Source organism: Melitaea cinxia, chromosome 4 (genome assembly GCF_905220565.1).
Source record: "Melitaea cinxia chromosome 4, ilMelCinx1.1, whole genome shotgun sequence".
NCBI lineage: Eukaryota > Metazoa > Arthropoda > Insecta > Lepidoptera > Nymphalidae > Melitaea > Melitaea cinxia.
The window spans coordinates 2,216,254-2,235,483 of record NC_059397.1 but is presented as its reverse complement, the minus strand read 5'-3'; the positions used below and the strand labels follow the sequence as shown (position 1 = coordinate 2,235,483).

Here is a 19,230-nt window from a genome sequence, read left to right as displayed (position 1 = left end):
ATTTAACAAAGTGTGTCCGCATATGAATTGGAATAATCTCCGAAATTCGTAATCAAGTGTCCCCAGAACTTTGGATTACCTCGACTGTCCAACGGCTTGTTATTCGGAGGAACGGCTGTTCTGTTTATCTTCTCTAATTGATTTAACATGTTTCTTAAAATTTCCGGTTCGCTGAAAATATATGACAAAGTTCCTATAAAATGTATCAATCAAAAATAAACTAATAATAATTCTTGCAAAATATATAGCACTTAGCTAGTTGAAGACAGAATAGAATCTTTATTAACGCTTAGAGAGTGTTATTATGTTACCTGTGTGAATAGGTATTCCTATGAGAATTATACAGGATAATCAAAATTCCATATAACTATCACTATTTTACTCCAACGATACAACTTTATAATAACACAAAAATAATGAATATATCACAACTTTACACATACAATACATACATTCTAATCAAAAAAATTAAATCAGGTTCCGTGCAGTCGGAAATGAGTATTTATAAGAGATCGCATATTTCGAATTTAAGAAACAAATATAAACTTCATATTGATAATGTAAGAACTAATTATGTTAAAAAACAATTCTGTTTGAAGGAGCACTGCTGTTTAATAAACTACCAGATGTAATAAAACTATGTGATATTATGAACATATTTAAAACCAAACTAAAAAATCATATTATATCCTCACTATAGTAAATAAGAAAGCCTTCCAACGTCCCAGATGTTAAAACTGTATTCTTGCAAATGTATAAAAATGTCATTGTATCTCATTTTAAGTGAATGTTAAATTCTTATGAGAAATAAAGTTCTTTAAACCTTTATATATAGCAAAATAAGTATATGGCTTTTTTTATTATTTTTAACCGACTTCCAAAAAAGGAGGAGGTTCTCAATTCGACTGTATTTTTTTTTTTTTTTTTTTTTTTTATGTATGTTACATCAGAACTTTTGACTGGGTAGACCGATTTCGACAAATTTTGTTTTAATCGAAAGGTGGTGTGTGCCAATTGGTCCCATTTAAATTTATTTGAGATCTAACAACTACTTTTCGAGTTATATTCAATAATGCGTTTTTACTTGACGCTTTTTTCGTCGACCTACGTTGTATTATACCGCATAACTTTCTACTGGAGGTACCGATTTTGATAATTCTTTTTTTGTTGGAAAGGGGATATCCCTAGTTTGGTACCGTGATAAGGAAACCAAAATCTGATCATGGGATCCCAGCGAAATCGAGGGAAACTCTCGTGAATCCGCAATAACTTTTTACTGGGTTTACCGATTTTGATAATTTTTAATTTAATCAAAAGCTGATGTTTATCATGTGGTCACATATAAATTTTATCGAGATCTGATAACTACTTTTTGAGTAATCTTTGATAACGCGTAGTTGCTTGACTATTTTTTCGTCGATCTGCGTTGTATTACTTGTCGATGTAATTGAAGTCGGTTTTTTTTTCGTTTGCGAGCAAACACAATTATTTAACTTTTTGTTCAGTTTTTTTTTTCACTTTATCACAAATGCGCTTATGAGTCCCGCGATAACATCTTCTCTCATCACCATGGGTAGACTGGTAGAGATCTCTTACAGAGATAAGTTCGTCCTTGCCAACATTTTTTTGTAAAAATGACTTGTAATTATGATTTTTTTTTAAAGTACAATAAAGAATATATAATAATAATAATTGGATATGTTAAGATCGAGTCTAGTCGATACAGAGCTGGCATGCCATAACATTATATAAAAAGCGTGGCATAATTTTCATGGCTAGTGTCTACAAAGCCTAGCTTTTTGGAATAACTACGACTAGGTCCTAGCAGCCCGGTCGAAATAAAAATAAATCGCTAATCATGTTGTTAAGCGCGAAACTCGAGAATGGCTTGAGCAGAAAATTGATTTATGAAAACAAACTTCTTTACGCACGCTCATCTTGGGAAGTAAGCTGGTTAAAGCGTGACAAGAGTGTTACGAAAAGTGTGATCGGGCGAGGCGAACGGAAGTTGAGAGGAAGATATAAGTCAGATGGAGCTAAAGAAGTTTTGTTGTACTTTGTGAATATTTATACGGGACGAAAAAATACGAAAATTGCGCTAAAAACTGAACTTGACCTAATCTTCTAACATGTTAGTATTTTTTATTTATTCAAAATGTAGATAAAAATTGCAATCAGATACCTATCAGCAAGGTTTCTCGTTTCACAAGGGTCTTGTTCGATGTCAAACAAGCAAGGAGCTTTCAGCGGGTTGCACGGTATCTGGTTGTTATTGTTGCACACAACTGTCGCTTCTTTTCTGAAAACCATAATAAGTAATTGACTATTTTAGCAATTGATAAATAAACAAATATATTTTATCATTTAAATTATGATTATTGCATTCAAAATTTCACGAAGCAGGAAATGGTGTCGTTATTGGTTTTATTATATCAAATACTATTCAGCAGAGCGGAGTAGGTAATAAAAAGAGGTTAAATCGGTTTTCATCTTCGAGCGAGTTACGCACGAATTTATTACATTGACTTTAAAAAAGGTTTTTACGTGTGTATCTTTTAGATTTTTGGGCATACTTGTGTAATTCTTAATTTTGACAATTTTGCTATATTTGAAAGAAGATTGAACACCCATTCATTCTTCTTTTAAATATATCTAAGTTTCTTCTTCCACTCACATATACTTTTACTCTAGGGTACTTTTACTTAGGTTTAGTTAGGTAAAAGTACATTTGTGTATCAGGCCGAAGACGGGCAGCAGCGTCTTCGGTGCGACAAAGCCAGCCCTGCTGTCACCAACCCGCCTGCCCAGCGTGGTGACTATGGGCAAAACATTTTCGGCGTGAACTTGTGGAAGCTTATGTCCAGCAGTGGACTGCGATAGGCTGAAGTGATGACATATGTGTATATTTTGTCTTATATAACATAAATAGGTAATTATGTACAATCGAGGAGTGTAATTTAACCCTAACCTATCTAACTTAAGAAGTACAATGTTTAACGACAGTTTCGTTATACAAAAAAAAAAAATAACCCTAACCTATCCACACACTCCTCGATTGTACATAATATCCCATAAATATATTACAAAAACACCTCAGCTTCAGTATAGTGTCGCTGTCCGGCATCAGCCCCAGAGCGCTGACGGCCCGAGCGGCGCGCGCGTTGTTCACGGCGCGCGAGTCGTACCTCCCTTCTCGACCGCTGGGCCCGTACCAACTGTCCCACGCACCTTTGTAATTCGTACCTAAAATCCATAAATTACATCCGTTCATCAAGTCTGATACATAAAGTGAAGTGAAAACATTTATTTCGCCAGAGATTAATTACAACACACTTAGAGAAATTTATACTTAAGAGCCATTTCACAAAAATCGGTAACAATCCGCGAAATTGTAATATTTTGACGTCGTTAATCTCAGTGTTGGATGCAATCATGTAATTTATATTCTTGAAATATAATAGAGCAACCTTTGCTGTGGTCCATAGTCAGATTAGAATATTGATTTATATTATGTGTGTTAATTAATATGTTTGTCAGTGTCGATGTCATAAAATGCTATTTTATTCATATCGTAAATATTAGATTCATTCGTAAACTGAAAAAACTAAATCAATTTTAAAAAAATTGTTTCATACAATTGATTTTTTATTTTTATTTTAAATTTATTGACTGTTGTTATATAACATGCTGTGTGGCTACGGCACTAAAGAATTTAGCCACCCCCTCTCTTCCCGTGGGTGTCGTAAGAGGCGACTAAGGGATAACAAGGTTCCACAACCACATTGGAACTTAAGAAGCCGACCGATGGCGGGATAACCATCCAACTGCTGGCTTTGAAATACACAGGCCGAAGACGGGCAGCAGCGTCTTCGGTGCGACAAAGCCAGTACTGCGGTCACCAACCCGCCTGCCCAGCGTGGTGACTATGGGCAAAACACATGAGTTCACGTTATTTTTGGCGTAAACTTGTGGAGGCCTATGTCCAGCAGTGGACTGTATAGGCTGTAATGATGATATAACATACTTGAAATTTTTAACAAATTAATTATGTAAAAAACATTTTATACCATAGTTATTAATTTTTATTATACATTAGAAAATGATCAAGATGGTCTTTTGGTTGTCAAACTATACTTACTAGTACAAAGATCGCGCGGCTCGTACAATTCGTGCGATGCGACCAAATTTACCTAAACTTGCAAAGCGTAAAATTGTGAAATGGCTCTTAACAAAAAATCCCAGGGAAGAGAGGGGGGGGGGGGAGTTAGTTTTAACATTAATGAAAAAAAATAATAGTTTTGATTCGTTATTGTATATCACAAATCTAAAAATTAATATGAATCGTCGAAATGTCTGTACAGGCGTAACTTCTGAACGATAGCACTAAATTGCAGATTTTATTTGGTCGTTATTGCTAGGACATTACCTCAATAAAAATGTAATAGAAGTCGATACAATACGACTTATTGTAAAGAAAAAAAATGATGGTACAAAGATCGCCGAGTCGGCCAGTTTATAGACATTCAAAGCTTATAATTATCTATAATAAGCAGATATTGCTTATAAGTCGGGGGGCACGGTAGTGCCCCCGCCAAGACGAGCCAAAAAAAAAACGAAAAGCACTACCTATCTTTTCTCGAAGCCCTTCGTCGTTTTTTTGAACCCTCATAACTTGGGTTCGGATTATACTAGATAAAAAAAATTCTCGGGATATGATGTCAATAGTGGACTTATTAACTATATAAAGTTTCAATTGCATAGCTCTTATACTTTAGATTTTATTGATATCTAAAAAACCCCGATTTCGTCACTCACTGATGATCATCAAAATTCTTAGAGTACTTCCTGAAGTCCCAGAAAGCTGAAATTTGGTATGTAAGTCACTTTTTCCAGACCACCTTAATTAAAAAGTATTTATAATCTATACAAATAAATAAAATTGGAGTGCCTGTTTGTAATATTAAAATAACCGCTTTTTACTAAATTCCGCCGCTTTAACCGCTCTTGTATACACGGTACATATACCTAAATAACAATTTTTTCAATTTTTGTCTGTCTGTCTATTTATTTCGGCTAATCTCTGAAACGATTTCGACGGGACTTTCACTGGCAGTCTGGCAGATAGCTGATGTAGTGAGGAGTGACTTAGGCTACTTTTATTTTAGAAACTTATTTTATAACACTGCGAACTGAACAATAACTTTTTTGTTAAATTCATCGCGGTCAAAGTCGCGGGCACAACTAGTAATAAATAAAAATGAAGCTATATAAGGCTGTTTACCTTTATGTAACTTCCATTTGTCTACTGTGAGAGCAGCGCTCCCGAAAATATCGTCAATATTGTGAAGAACGGAAACTCTCTCCGATTTGAGATCTTTTGAAAGAGCTTCCCATTGATCTATTCCATCTATATCTTGGATCGCACTGAAAAAAAAAGTCTGTTACTAATACGTATAGTATACTCTGTTAACATAGTTATGTTTGCTCGCAAACGAAAAAAGAAAAACCGATTTAAACAGTCAGTCAATAAATTAGATTAATTAGGTTATAAGGAATAACGCTATTGTAATTCGGTGCTTATCAGATGTTAATGATAGCAACCAGTACCGACTGTTTTTCGTGCTCTACGAGGCATCATGGGGGAGGCCCACGAGAACATGCATTTCGACCAGAGTAAAGACATAGGTATTAGACTAGAATGAAAATTGTACCCAAACCACTGGCACAAAGGCATTATATATGGCATAATCACTCTCACTGCTACATCAAAACTATAAGTAACAGAAGTAAAAAGTTTATTTTATATTAATTACTAGCTGAAGCCCCGCAAACGTTGTTTTGCCATATATTTTACTAACCCCCTTAATCCCCCCCCCTTTTAACTTAGTGGTATGAAAAATAGATGTTGTTCGATTCTCAGACCTACCCAATATGCACACAAAATTTCATGAGAATCGGTCAAGCCGTTTCGGAGGAATTTAACTACAAACACCGCGACACGAGAATTTTATAGAAAGGTCAATTTTCAATAAATAAATAAAATAATAATTAACTATACAGTTTTTTTTTTGTTTGTGACAGTCACAAAGTGTTCATTGCTCGCTATGTAATACCTTAAATGTAATTTTTTTTATTTTCATTGGACCTTTTTCGTTTTAATTTTTCAATATCATAAAATAACTGAGAGTACGGAATGGATAAATGGTTATATAGTTTAGTATAAATAAATGATTGTTGTGTGTCTGTGGTGAGTAAGGTGACCAGAGCTCCTGGGGGAGATTCGGGGTAAGGTCGGCAACACGCTTGCAATGCTTCTGGTAATCGCTTACCATCAGGTGAGCCGTACTCTTGTTTGGCGACCTAGTTGTATAAAAAATATTATAAATATTTATCATGTCTTATTTTTATCGTTATATTATTATATTATTTTTAACAGTTGGGATATTTTTTTTTTATATTATCTTATCTGTCATGCTACGAAAAGAAATACATTTTTTCGATTTTGGAATATTTTTATTTTATTAATCGTTGTAGCGTAATATTTTATAGATTGCTTTCGTCAATGAATTGGCTCTCAAATATCATATCATATATTATATGAATACACTTAGGTTAAGATGTTTGCCTTCCTATTTGGGAAAAATCTCACAATTACTCCACATACATTGTATATCGCACTGTGAGGATTTATGGGTTAAACTTGAACTGCTAAATACCAATGGTCAAACTGATTATCTGTACATTTGCACCGTTTATATCCCCCCTCCGGTACAGAAACATATCTTGGAACACTTCATTTTAAATACAAATCATATAATTGATAAACCTAGCTCCTTTAACATAATCGTTCTTGGGGATTTTAACTTGGGTGGTCTGTGTTGGAACTAGACGACTGGTCCTGCACTGGACTCCGATAATAACGAATAATTTGTTGAATAACATGATTACTGATTTAATGTCATTAAATGCTCTTACACAGTATAATTGTTGTAAAAATAATAAAAATCGCGTTTTAGACCTAGTAATTAGCTCTCTGGTTATCTCCCAATTGAGCGAAAGCCACCCTCTTTCCGGGATAGAACCATTACATCCTCCTATTGTGTTTTCCGTTAAAATTAACTTTCCGGAAAAGCTCGAATCTTGTATTGGGGCTAGGTTCCACTTCTCAAAGTTGACTATGACAAAATTACAAGTGCCCTGAATAATATTCTTGGGAGAAGAAATTGTCGAGTTATGATTGCTGTTCTGAGAATTATCATTGCTAAACATGTGCCCAAATCCAAAACACGGTCTAGTAAATATCCGCTATGGTTTTCTGCAGCACTGATAAAAGTCATCAATGAAAAATTTAAATATCGTAAAAATGGCAACCCTCGTGATTTAATTACTTTTGAGTTGCTCAGGGAGCGTTGCGCGATACTTCTCAATCTAAACTATAAATTGTATTTGAATAGCCTGGAAACAATTTTGTCTTCAAACCCTAAACTTTTTTGGAGCTTTATCAAGCGCAAAAAGGGTAAGTCAATTTCCTATCCTGCCACGATGTCCTTAGATGGCGAAGTGGCTTCTTCCTGACCTGGACAGATATAATATCATAAATAACGGTTCGTTATTAAACAGGTTTGTTATTTTTGTTGGCGTTCTGTCGTGTTGGCGCATTGGCGCGTTGGCACGTTGGCGCATTGACGTGTTGGCGTGTTGGCGTGTTGGACTGTTGGCATGTAGGCGTATTGGCGTGTTGGCGAATTGGCGCATTGGCGTATTGGCGTGTTGGCGTGTTGACATGTTGGCGTGTTGGGGGGGTTTTGGCATGTTGGGGTGTTGGCGTATTGGCGTATTGGTGTGTTGGCGTATTGGCGTATTGGCGTGTTGGAGTGTTGGCGTGTTGGACTGTTGACGTGTTCTCGTGTTGGCGCATTGGCGTGTTGGCGTTTTGGCGTGTTGGCGTGTTGGCGTATTGGCGTATTGGCATGTTGGCATATTGGCGTGTTGGCGTATTGGCGTGTTGGCATGTTGGCGTCTAGTACTGTTGGCGTATTGGCGTGTTGGCGTGTTGGCGGGTTGGCGTGTTGGCGTGTTGGCGTATTGGCGTATTGGCGTATTGGCGTGTTGGCGCATTGGCGTATTGGCGTGTTGGTGTATTGGCGTATTGGTGTGTTGGCATGTTGGCGTGTTAGACTGTTGGCGTGTTGGCGTGTTAGACTGTTGGCGTGTTGGCGTGTTGGCGTATTGGCGTATTGGCGTGTTGGCGTGTTGGCGTATTGGCGTGTTGGCGCATTAGCGTGTTGGCGTGTTGGCGTGTTGGCGTGTTGGCGTATCGGCGTGTTGGCATGTTGGCGTGTTGGACTGTTGGCGTCCTGTCGTGTTGGCGTATTGGCGCGTTGGCACGTTGGCGCATTGGCGTGTTGGCGTGTTGGCGTATTGGCGTATTGGCGTGTTGGCGTGTTGGCGTATTGGCACATTTGCGTGTTGGCGCATTGGCGTATTGGCGTGTTGGCGTGTTGGTGTATTGGCGTGTTGGCGTGTTGGCGTATTGGCGTGTTGGCGTGTTGGCGGGTTGGCGTGTTGGCGTGTTGGCGTATTGGCGTATTGGCGTGTTGGCGCATTGGCGTATTGGCGTGTTGGCGTATTGGTGTGTTGGCATGTTGGCGTGTTAGACTGTTGGCGTGTTGGCGTATTGGCGTATTGGCGTGTTGGCGTCTACAACTGTTGGCGTGTTGGGGTGTTGGTGTATTGGCATATTGGCGTGTTGGCGTGTTGGCGCATTGGCGTGTTGTAGTGTTGACGTGTTGGCGTATCGGCGTCTTGGCGTGTTGGCGTATTGGTGTGTTGGCGTGTTGGCGTGTTGGCGTATTGGCGTTTTGGCGTTTTGGCGTTATGGCGTGTTGGCGTGTTGGCGTATTGTCACAATGGCGTGTTGGCACATTGGCGTGTTGGCGTGTTGGCGCATTGACGTATTGGCGTGTTGACGTGTTGGCATGTGGGAATGTTGGCGTGTTGGTGTGTTGGCGTGTTGGAGTTTTGGCATGTTGGCGTGTTGGCGTATTGACGTGTTTAAGTTAAGCGGACAATAAAAAAAAATGTCGATGTTTCCGATTTTAGTAATTTTCCAATATGCAATGAAACAAAACTAATGAATGAAAACTATTGCTAACGGGCGTCAGATGTAGCCCGGATGACGACCACTGACTACTGCGCTCAGTCAGGCGTTATACACATTATATAATTTATATGTAGAAAGCCGGTAGAGATAACTCTAGAAGAAGTCTCTTCCAGCTAACCTGCGGTAGTTGTTTTATTTATTTTTTATTTTATTACTGGACTTTCACTTGGACAAAATAGCTGTGTTGTTACGGCAATAAAATATATAGCCGCCCCCTGTCTTCCCGTGGGTGTCGTAAGAGGCGACTAAGAGATAACATAGTTCCACTACCACCTTGGAACTTAAAAAGCCGACCGGTGGCGGGATAACCTGCTGGATTTGAAATACATAGGCTGAAGACGGACAGCAGCGTCTTCGGTGCGACAAAGCCAGCCCTGCGGTCACCAATCCGCCTGCCCACCGTGGTGACTATGGCAAACACACATGAGGAGCTTAAACTTGCGGAGGCCTATGTCCAGCAGTAGACTGTATCAAGCTAAAGTGAAGATGATGATGATGATGAACACGGAATCGACTATCTGTTTAAGCGTTATATCAAGTCAGTCAGTCAGTCCACTGCTGGACAAAGGCCTCACTGAGTTCGCGCAAGACATCCCGGTTTTCCGCAATATAACAATATATTTATATATAATTACTAGCTGTGCCCGCGGCTTCGCCCGCGTTTAAATCAGTGAGTCACAAAGTTTTCCCGGCAAACTTCAAGTGAAACTCAAAATCTCATCAAAATCGGGTTAGTCGTTCCGTAAACCTTCCTCTTGAAGCCCTTTCTCCATTGGTGAAACCGCATGAAAAGCCGTTCAGTAAATTTTGAGGGAATCGATCACATACACTTTTGGGGACTTATTGTTATAATACACCAACTGTTGCCCGCGACTACGTTCGCGTGGTTATGAAGATACGCATTACTATAAAGATGTTTAAGCAAAATTATTTTTTTATTTCAGTCACTTGAAATGCTTATCACGCTGAGTAATTTTTTAGAAAGCACAATTTAGTATAATTTATTAGTTATTTTTATAAAACCTCTCTATACACCACATTTTTAGTTTTATTTTCAGGCTGCAGTATAAATAAACTAGCAGGCGAACTTATAGCTGCTGTATATGTTTCATACAAACTATCAACCCCAATCAAACGCCCTTAGCAGTGGAATATAAAAAAATCCGTTCTTAGCGGACGTTTACTAACTATAATCTACCTCCCTGCTAAATTTCATCTTTGATATATATATATATATATATATATATATATATATATATATATATATATATATATATATATATATATATATATATATATATATATAGATTAAGATACATTATTTGGACTCCTTTTCACCATCTATAGAGCATACATTTTAAATTTCAAGTCTCTTACTTCAAAAACATAGGATCTTAGCGGATGTCTACGTCCTTTACAAAACCTACTGGCCAAATTTCAAGTATGTAGGTGTTATAGTTTCGGAGATTTCGTGATGAGTGACCTTTCGCTTTTGTATATATAGAGATAGATAACAACCTGATATTCATTCCCGCTATGTGCAACAGTGTGGGTAGCCAGTCCACTAAATGAAACATTTGTGTGGCGACGCGCGCTCTCTTCTCGATGAGAGGACTCCACAACAGACCAGCGCCTCTTACTCCACCTTCCCATAAAGTATTTTTTACCTGAAAGTTAATGGTGTTAGAATATTCATTACCAAGAATTGCCAATGATTATTATTATTGCTTACAAGAAGCTCTGAAGTTATTTAATTACCGATGAAATTTTTTTGACGATGACATCGTAAGTATTTTTCGTATTTCTTTGAAATTCATTTGCTTTGCGGTATTAATGTCAAAATAATTACATTAGTTTGACTGGCAACCATGTCTGTATTTTAACAAAGAAAGAAAATAACTTATTAAAAAAAAATTTTTTTGTTATGTAAAGCTATACTTACACCTCTTAAAGGGTAGTTTGACGCGCAGTTATCGTTGAAACCCGCGGCGGGCCCTCCGTTATCAGTGGTAAAGACAATGATACTGTTTTCCAAAAGTCCACGATTTTGCAGCGCTTCTACTACCTTACCCACCGATTCATCTAACTTCGATAACACGGCTGTAAAACATTATAATATATTTTTATGAACCAATATCTTTAAAGAAATTAAAAATTTATTTAAAAAATATAACCAACTCGGTAGACTATAATGCTATTATATATACGCAGGTGCAAGATGTGTCTTTAATTTATAGGCCTTGGACGTTCCAGAGAGATGAGAGCCATGAATATCTAATCCATATGAAAAGTATTGGAGAATATTCTTATTTCGTTAGAAAAAGAAAGTGGCATTCTTTAAATCGTTTTAGTCCCTTTTTGTTTGATTACCACTGGACCGCACATAAAGTATAAGAACGAAAGAGATCTTCAAAATATAGCTAGCTAGGTTTTTCCAAAGCTATAAAAGTATTTTTTAACTTAAATTAATTTAAAAAAAAAAACATATATAAAAACAATTACACATTCATATTTTCTTAAATAAAGATTAGTTTTCCACTCAGTAGCCTAATTAAATTCATAAATACTGAAAGTTTAGAGTGAGATATTCCTTCTAACCATTTAACTGTGTTATGTATCTTATCTTTCGTATATAAAAACAAGCTTCTGTCCGCGACTTTGTCTGCGTGGAACAGTTACTTTGGGCTTACGCTAACTTTAACCCGAACTTAAACTGTTTACCCAGAGCAAGCAGCGGAAGATTTGAAACGAAAAAAAAAAAAAACGATTTTGATACATTCTTCATTGGCGCTCCGCTCCTATTGATCTTAGCGTGATGATATTTATATATATAATATCCTTACTCGATAAATGACAATCTAACACTGAAAGAATTTTTCAAATCGGACTAGTGGTTCCTGAGATTTGCGCGTTCAAGCAAACAAACCAATAAACAAACTCTTCAGCTTTATAATATTAGTGTAGATAGTGTAGATTAAAAATAAATCGCTGAAATGTATTTACGGGCATAACTTCCGGACTGCATCAAACAAGATAATCCATTTTTTGTGTATGTTATCATACGGTCGCAAGAAATTTATTTTATAATAGAAAAATTTTAAAAAATCATTTCAAACAAATATGGTGGTTTGCCGAGTTAACTAGTTAAATACAAAAAAGAACATACCAGCAAATTTCTGTCTTTGGAAGTTTTTGATCTGTGTAAAGTTGGCCAGTAAAGATTCCGGCGCCCGGATCGGTTCGTTCGGGTTGCCGCTGTGCACGGCGGAATGAGACACCATGAGGAACAGTGGGTCATTGTTGTTGTGGGAATTTATTATCTAAAGTACATAAACAGAAAAAAAACACTTTATCAACATCTCACTAAAGACATATTCGATATCAAACTAAATCAAAATAGCTTTATTCAAATAGGTTTCAAAGGCACTTTCGAATCGACATTTTTGTTTATATAACTTATAGGTCGGCAAACAAGCGTACGGCTCATCTGATGGTAAGTGATTGTCGTAGCTTATAGACGCCTGCGATACCAGAATCATCGCATGCGCGTTGGCGACCCTATCCCCGATTCCCCCCAGGAGCTCTGGTCACCTTACTCACCAACAGGAACACAACACTGCCTGAAAACAGTATCATTTAACTGTAATCTTCTGTGAGGTCAAGTTTTAGTTAAAAATAATATATAAACTGTGTTTAGTACAAAATTAGTTATATCTTGCATGAAATACAGAATCACTAAGTCCACACATCTTTATTATCTATGTAATCCTGCACCGAATAATAAGCTTTATCTATTAATTTCTTTTAATAAACATTTTCAATTTATGTTAAGACAGTTGCGAAACCGTTTGTGGGATTTTATTATACATGCGAATACCCAGATCATGACCCAGAAAAAAAGACGCTTACTTTGCGCAGTCGGAAACTTTGAGTTATAATTTTGTTATTCCTTGTCGTGTTTATAATGTGATTATTAACAAAACTAATTAAATTTTTTGTTAAGCGATTTTTTAAATTTAACAAGAGTATATTTCAAATTTGACCCGCTTGACGCTTTTTTAAGACCAGCGATTTCTTTTCGACCTTAAGATAAACGCTATATTAGATATCTAAGATTTTATTTTTGTGTTACCCACATTAGGAATTCTAAACATTTTTTGAATATCATATCAAAAATTGACCGCTCCAGCGGGGTTCGAACCCGCGTCTCCGACGTACCGTGTCGGCGCTCTAGCCAATTAAGCTATGGAACGATACACCCGCTCGAGCGAAATTTTCGATATGATAATTTTAAATTACGGTTTAAGCGAACCGTGGCGCCGTCTATAGTGAGCTCTTTACAGAAACCCGTAACTATTCAAAGTTTCATATTACAATGAAAATCTTTGACAGGAGACGACACCGTGCTATTTTTAATATCTAAGATTTTATTTTTGTGTTACCCACATTAGGAATTCTAAACATTTTTTGAATATCATATCAAAAATTGACCGCTCCAGCGGGGTTCGAACCCGCGTCTCCGACGTACCGTGTCGGCGCTCTAGCCAATTAAGCTATGGAACGATACACCCGCTCGAGCGAAATTTTCGATATGATAATTTTAAATTACGGTTTAAGCGAACCGTGGCGCCGTCTATAGTGAGCTCTTTACAGAAACCCGTAACTATTCAAAGTTTCATATTACAATGAAAATCTTTGACAGGAGACGACACCGTGCTATTTTTAATATCTAAGATTTTATTTTTGTGTTACCCACATTAGGAATTCTAAACATTTTTTGAATATCATATCAAAAATTGACCGCTCCAGCGGGGTTCGAACCCGCGTCTCCGACGTACCGTGTCGGCGCTCTAGCCAATTAAGCTATGGAACGATACACCCGCTCGAGCGAAATTTTCGATATGATAATTTTAAATTACGGTTTAAGCGAACCGTGGCGCCGTCTATAGTGAGCTCTTTACAGAAACCCGTAACTATTCAAAGTTTCATATTACAATGAAAATCTTTGACAGGAGACGACACCGTGCTATTTTTAATATCTAAGATTTTATTTTTGTGTTACCCACAAAATTAAAATCCTAATGTGGGTAACACAAAAATAAAATCTTAGATATTAAAAATAGCACGGTGTCGTCTCCTGTCAAAGATTTTCATTGTAATATGAAACTTTGAATAGTTACGGGTTTCTGTAAAGAGCTCACTATAGACGGCGCCACGGTTCGCTTAAACCGTAATTTAAAATTATCATATCGAAAATTTCGCTCGAGCGGGTGTATCGTTCCATAGCTTAATTGGCTAGAGCGCCGACACGGTACGTCGGAGACGCGGGTTCGAACCCCGCTGGAGCGGTCAATTTTTGATATGATATTCAAAAAAAAGCTATATTAGATTTTTTGTACTCACTGCTCCACCAGCGTTAGTTGTAAATTAAATGTATTATAGCTTTTGTTTTGTTTAATGAGACACTTCAAAACAGAATACTATTAAATTAAAATTAACGGAATCAAAAAAGTTTCTTTAAAGAGAGCTTTAGCTTTTTAATACAGTAGATTAACTATCCTACCTTTACGGCTTCATTTGTGTATATATCAGTCGCATATTGTCCAAACAAATCATGAGCTGCTAAAAAACCTGCAACAATATTGAAAACATTAAGCATTTCAAATCTGTTTTAAAGTGCCTACGGCAAGATATTGTTTGATTATTTAAAGAAGCTCAAATCGAAAACGTTCTCAAAATCAACAAAATCTTCAGAATTAGACTAGTAAGATTAGGCACTGCTCTAAATAGAGAAAATTCTACACACATTTATTATTTATTATATAACACAATTTTTACGGACTTCAACTCAATATATTCTACGTTGAAAACAAAAAATATGTTTTTATTTTTTTTTTAAAACTCGTACTCATTTATTATAACTTATAGAAATATGGCATATAAAAAATAACGTAGCTCAGTTGAATCAACTATGTCACGTGTCTATGTATGTCTATTATTAAGTACAAAAACAGGTACCTCTTCTAAAGTCGAAACCCCAATATCCCTGTTCTTGATTGGTGTGATCGTACATGTCAATTTTTCCCGCCCAAAATCCTATGTGACTATCGAATCTGAAACAAATAATATTCATATTAGGACTAATTATAATACGTAAAAACAAGATCAATATTTTACGAGAAAATTATGTATTTATTGATATTATTAGTAATCGTCTTGTTAAATATGTATCAATATTTTCAATTTTTTGTGTATGGAGCGATAAAGTATATTACATATTTTTATTGTTTAGGGTTATGTATGTATGTATGTATCCATATATTAATACGCGAAGAAAAAACTTTGTACCCATTTTTATTAAAATTGCGTGGACGGAGGAGTATGAAATTTCGAACACTTATAGTTTATATAGAGAAAGAGTGCAGAATGCCAATATTTTTTTAAAAATGATGCATAAAAATACATCAAGTCAGTAAAAAAAAAACAAACTACCTTGCATTACATAGTCTTTTATTTATTAATTATTATAGCAGTATAGTCTGATACATCGGTTCCTCAGTCGTCGACATATCGCTCCTCGCCGCAGCTTACATCGTCGGCTGCGGGCTCGCGCAGCCAGTGCGCCGTCCTGCTTTTTTCTTCGTGATATATTTGTACCTACTCGGCTTCCAGCTACGGCTCCGGCGTCCCGCTCTGCCGCCTCCAGAGTATTCGCTAATGCTAGTGCTTTTTTATAGTTCAGATTATTTTCCAAGAATAACCAACCTCTCGCGTATGAGTTCACTGCGTAATCCGCACAAAAACCGATCCCTAAGATTTTCCTCTAGGCCGGCCTTGAATTCACAATAGCGTGACATTTCTTTTAAGTCTGCCACGTAATCCGCTACAGTTTCGCCCGGCCGTTGCCGCCTTTATCTGAACCTATATCTCTCGGCCATTTCCGACGGTTTTGGTGGTAAATGTTTCTGTAATATATCAAAGGCCTCCTTGTACGATAGTTCTGACGGTTTTCTTGGACTCGTTGAAGTCGACAATAACTCGTAAGCTTCGTCCCCGATTAACACTTTTAATGGCGGTAATTTCAAATCGACTGTTATTTTGTTCGCCACGAAATACATTCCCACACGGCCGACATACGCGAACCAATTCTCATTCTTAACATCAAATTCTCTCACTCTATACCGACCGATATTTTAGTTCGTATGTTAGGACTTCACTGTTAATCAAAATTTACTTCACCGAAAGCTATTAATTTACCTCGTCGCGTATATATTACGAATGACAACATTGTCGATCGTTCGGGCGCTCATTCCGAATCTACCCTATACCTACATAAAATCTAAAACTAATATGTAACATAGTCTTTGACAACAGAACCTTAATAATGTTCAAACTTATAATTAAAATTAATAATGGGCGAATTTTGATCACATGGCGACAACTTGTGTATATTATTAAATGAATCTCACTGTGGTAGGGCCTATGTGAATACGGCCGATACGATCGAAAAAGTAACAACAGAAAACAACTTGTTGTAGGATGTAGATCAACGAGTCGTCAACGAGTGTATTACAAAAGTATCAAACAAAAACAAAATAACTAAAATAGACGTTGAACTTAAATAATGTCTGCTTATAAAGTGCTATAAAACACCCGAAAGGTCGGCAAATATCATTTATATTAATTCTATGTGCTTTTAGGAAAAGCAAAAATGGAATTAAATATTAAAAAAAATGATACTTTTAGAAGCATGGAAGCACTCTACCGGTTTATTACACAAACCCGTTTTAAGTACGATAAGCCCATCCACAACACTACCTAGTATAGTCTATGTTTCGATAGATGTCACTACGTATTTCAGCACTTCAGCAAAGCGATGTTAAATCATTCCATTTGATTTATTTTTGTGAGATATGAAGATTTTTTTTTCCATTAAACCAATCAATCAATCAAGATTTTTTTTTCAAATTTTAAGCATTTGTTTTATTTATTAATATATACGAACTGACATTCCGGACGAATAATCGGGCGATCTAAGTTCAAATCTTGGCGGAATCCTTATTGCTTTTTTTCTGCAAATAATACTAATATGTACTGCGAAATTGAATGTAAATAGCATTAAAAATATTATTAGTTTTCAATTCGACTATATATTTTGGAACGAAGTTCCGTAACGTTAAAAAACGCGTAAGATTTTTATGTATAGCGTATGTACGATAGCTGTACAGTGTCTAATGTATAGTTTACTGATAATTGCTGTTATTATTATTGCAGTTAGCTATTATTAATTATAGACCAGTGCTTTTGGCCTTTGAAAATGGTAAAAAGTTAAAAAAATTATAGTAGGGTGAAACCCATTGTAAAAGGAAGATAATAAAACGAAAAAAAAAAAAACAAATAAATCACGGGGAATGTGAGGTCGGAAAGTGGTAGGAAGGGGGTTTAAGATTTCTGGCTAAACTACAAGAGTCCCATGGAAAAGAGTTCTATCGCAAAGTTGTAGGTAGTAAAAAGATCTATAACTTTTGTATTTACTCTTTTTTCACAAAACTTCAAAATGCGAAAAATTCAAAAAACCAAGTTTTTGGTTTTTTATTTTTCTTTTACAAAAATTTTTTTGACGAATTTTGGCGAAAACTTCCCTTTTTATGTTCAAACCACACTGTAATTTTACCTTATTTTGACCTCAATATGGAAAATTGCCCCCATTTTTAATCGAAAATCCTCACGTTAAAATATCAGCTTTTTAAAAAAGTCGTTAATCTTTTTGTTTGTTGTAATATCTATTTTGTGAGTTATTTTTGTGAATACTTAAAAACAGAAGGTAGAGTGTTGGCTTTTTACAAATTAATATAATAATAAAATAATATAATATAATTATAAAATTGTCATTATAGAATTATATAACTATTTATATAAAATAATATTATTATATAATTGTATAATGACGATTCAAAAGAATCTTTGAAGCATACTTGAATCAAGAGATATATATAAAGAGAGTTTTTATTACAAAGAGATTAACAAATAAAGCGTATTATTCGGTGCAGGATTACATAGTTGATAAAGATGTGTGGACTTGGTGACGCTGTATTTCATGCAAGATATTACTAAGTTTGTACTAAAACACAGTTTACATATTATTTTCAAAAGCGTAACTGCGGAGTTTCTTGCCGATTCTTCTCTGTAGAATCTACATTCCGAATTTTAACGCTAATTTAATACACTTAAGAAATAAAAAAAAGCATTCCCCTTTTATTATACGTCTTTAACCAGTGGAACATATTTTGGCTCTCGTATTGTAAATATTATACTTCTTTAAGTCTTCCTAAGTCATAATGGTCGTAGTAGAGTTAACATTGACACGTTAACTAAAGTTTAATTGTGTCATAACAAAGTCACAAAATTAAATAAATTCTCACAATAAGTCTGCATTAAAATTAAATAGTTTATTAAAAAACCTATTTTGTTTTTTTTTTATTGTTAGAAGATACTAGATATTGGATTAAGTATCCTAAATTACAATAAAATTATTTATTAGTGCCTATAGAGTTAAATAGTTCTTTTTTATTCGCCATTACTTAAATTGTTTTTAAACAATTTTGCATCTTTATTTATAAATAGTTTTAAATTTAAGAAAGTAAAAACATCTTCGACGGTAAATGCAATCTGCATCATCGTTTTATTGAAAGAATCTCTGTCCTTGTGGGTCTCCCCCTTGTGCCTCGGAGAACACGGTAAGCTAACGGTTTCGCTTGTTATGTTGTTACTCTTTGGATTACTTCACCATGTCTTCCCACCAACTTGCAGTGGAGCGTGGTGTATTATGCTTCGATCCTTTTCCTACGTGGAGAATCAGGTCTATGCCCAGTAGTGGGGTTATACGTATCGTAGCTTGAGACGTTTGTGTATTTTTTTATACAGATTAATATTAAAAAATATTAAACCATTCCTTCCAGCTACCACAGTTAAACAGGTCAAGTTTAATAAACGAGTTCATAGGGTATCTTTATATGAAAATATTGCTCTAATAAATTAATAGTTTTTATCAAGAATAACATGTATAA

At 35.8% G+C, this 19,230-nt stretch overlaps 1 protein-coding gene across 1 annotated transcript; it reads right to left on the bottom strand.

Moving 5' to 3' along the window:
- Positions 1-2: 2 nt before the first annotated feature.
- LOC123670102 (arylsulfatase J-like) lies at positions 3-16,281 on the bottom strand. Its single transcript, XM_045603610.1, has 10 exons — positions 16,085-16,281; positions 15,182-15,276; positions 14,727-14,794; positions 12,330-12,483; positions 11,106-11,263; positions 10,682-10,830; positions 5,282-5,424; positions 3,093-3,243; positions 2,183-2,299; positions 3-171 (listed from the first exon to the last, which is right to left on the bottom strand). Exons 1-10 carry the CDS (start codon positions 16,279-16,281, stop codon positions 3-5), a joined length of 1,401 nt encoding a protein of 466 aa, XP_045459566.1.
- Positions 16,282-19,230: the final 2,949 nt, after the last annotated feature.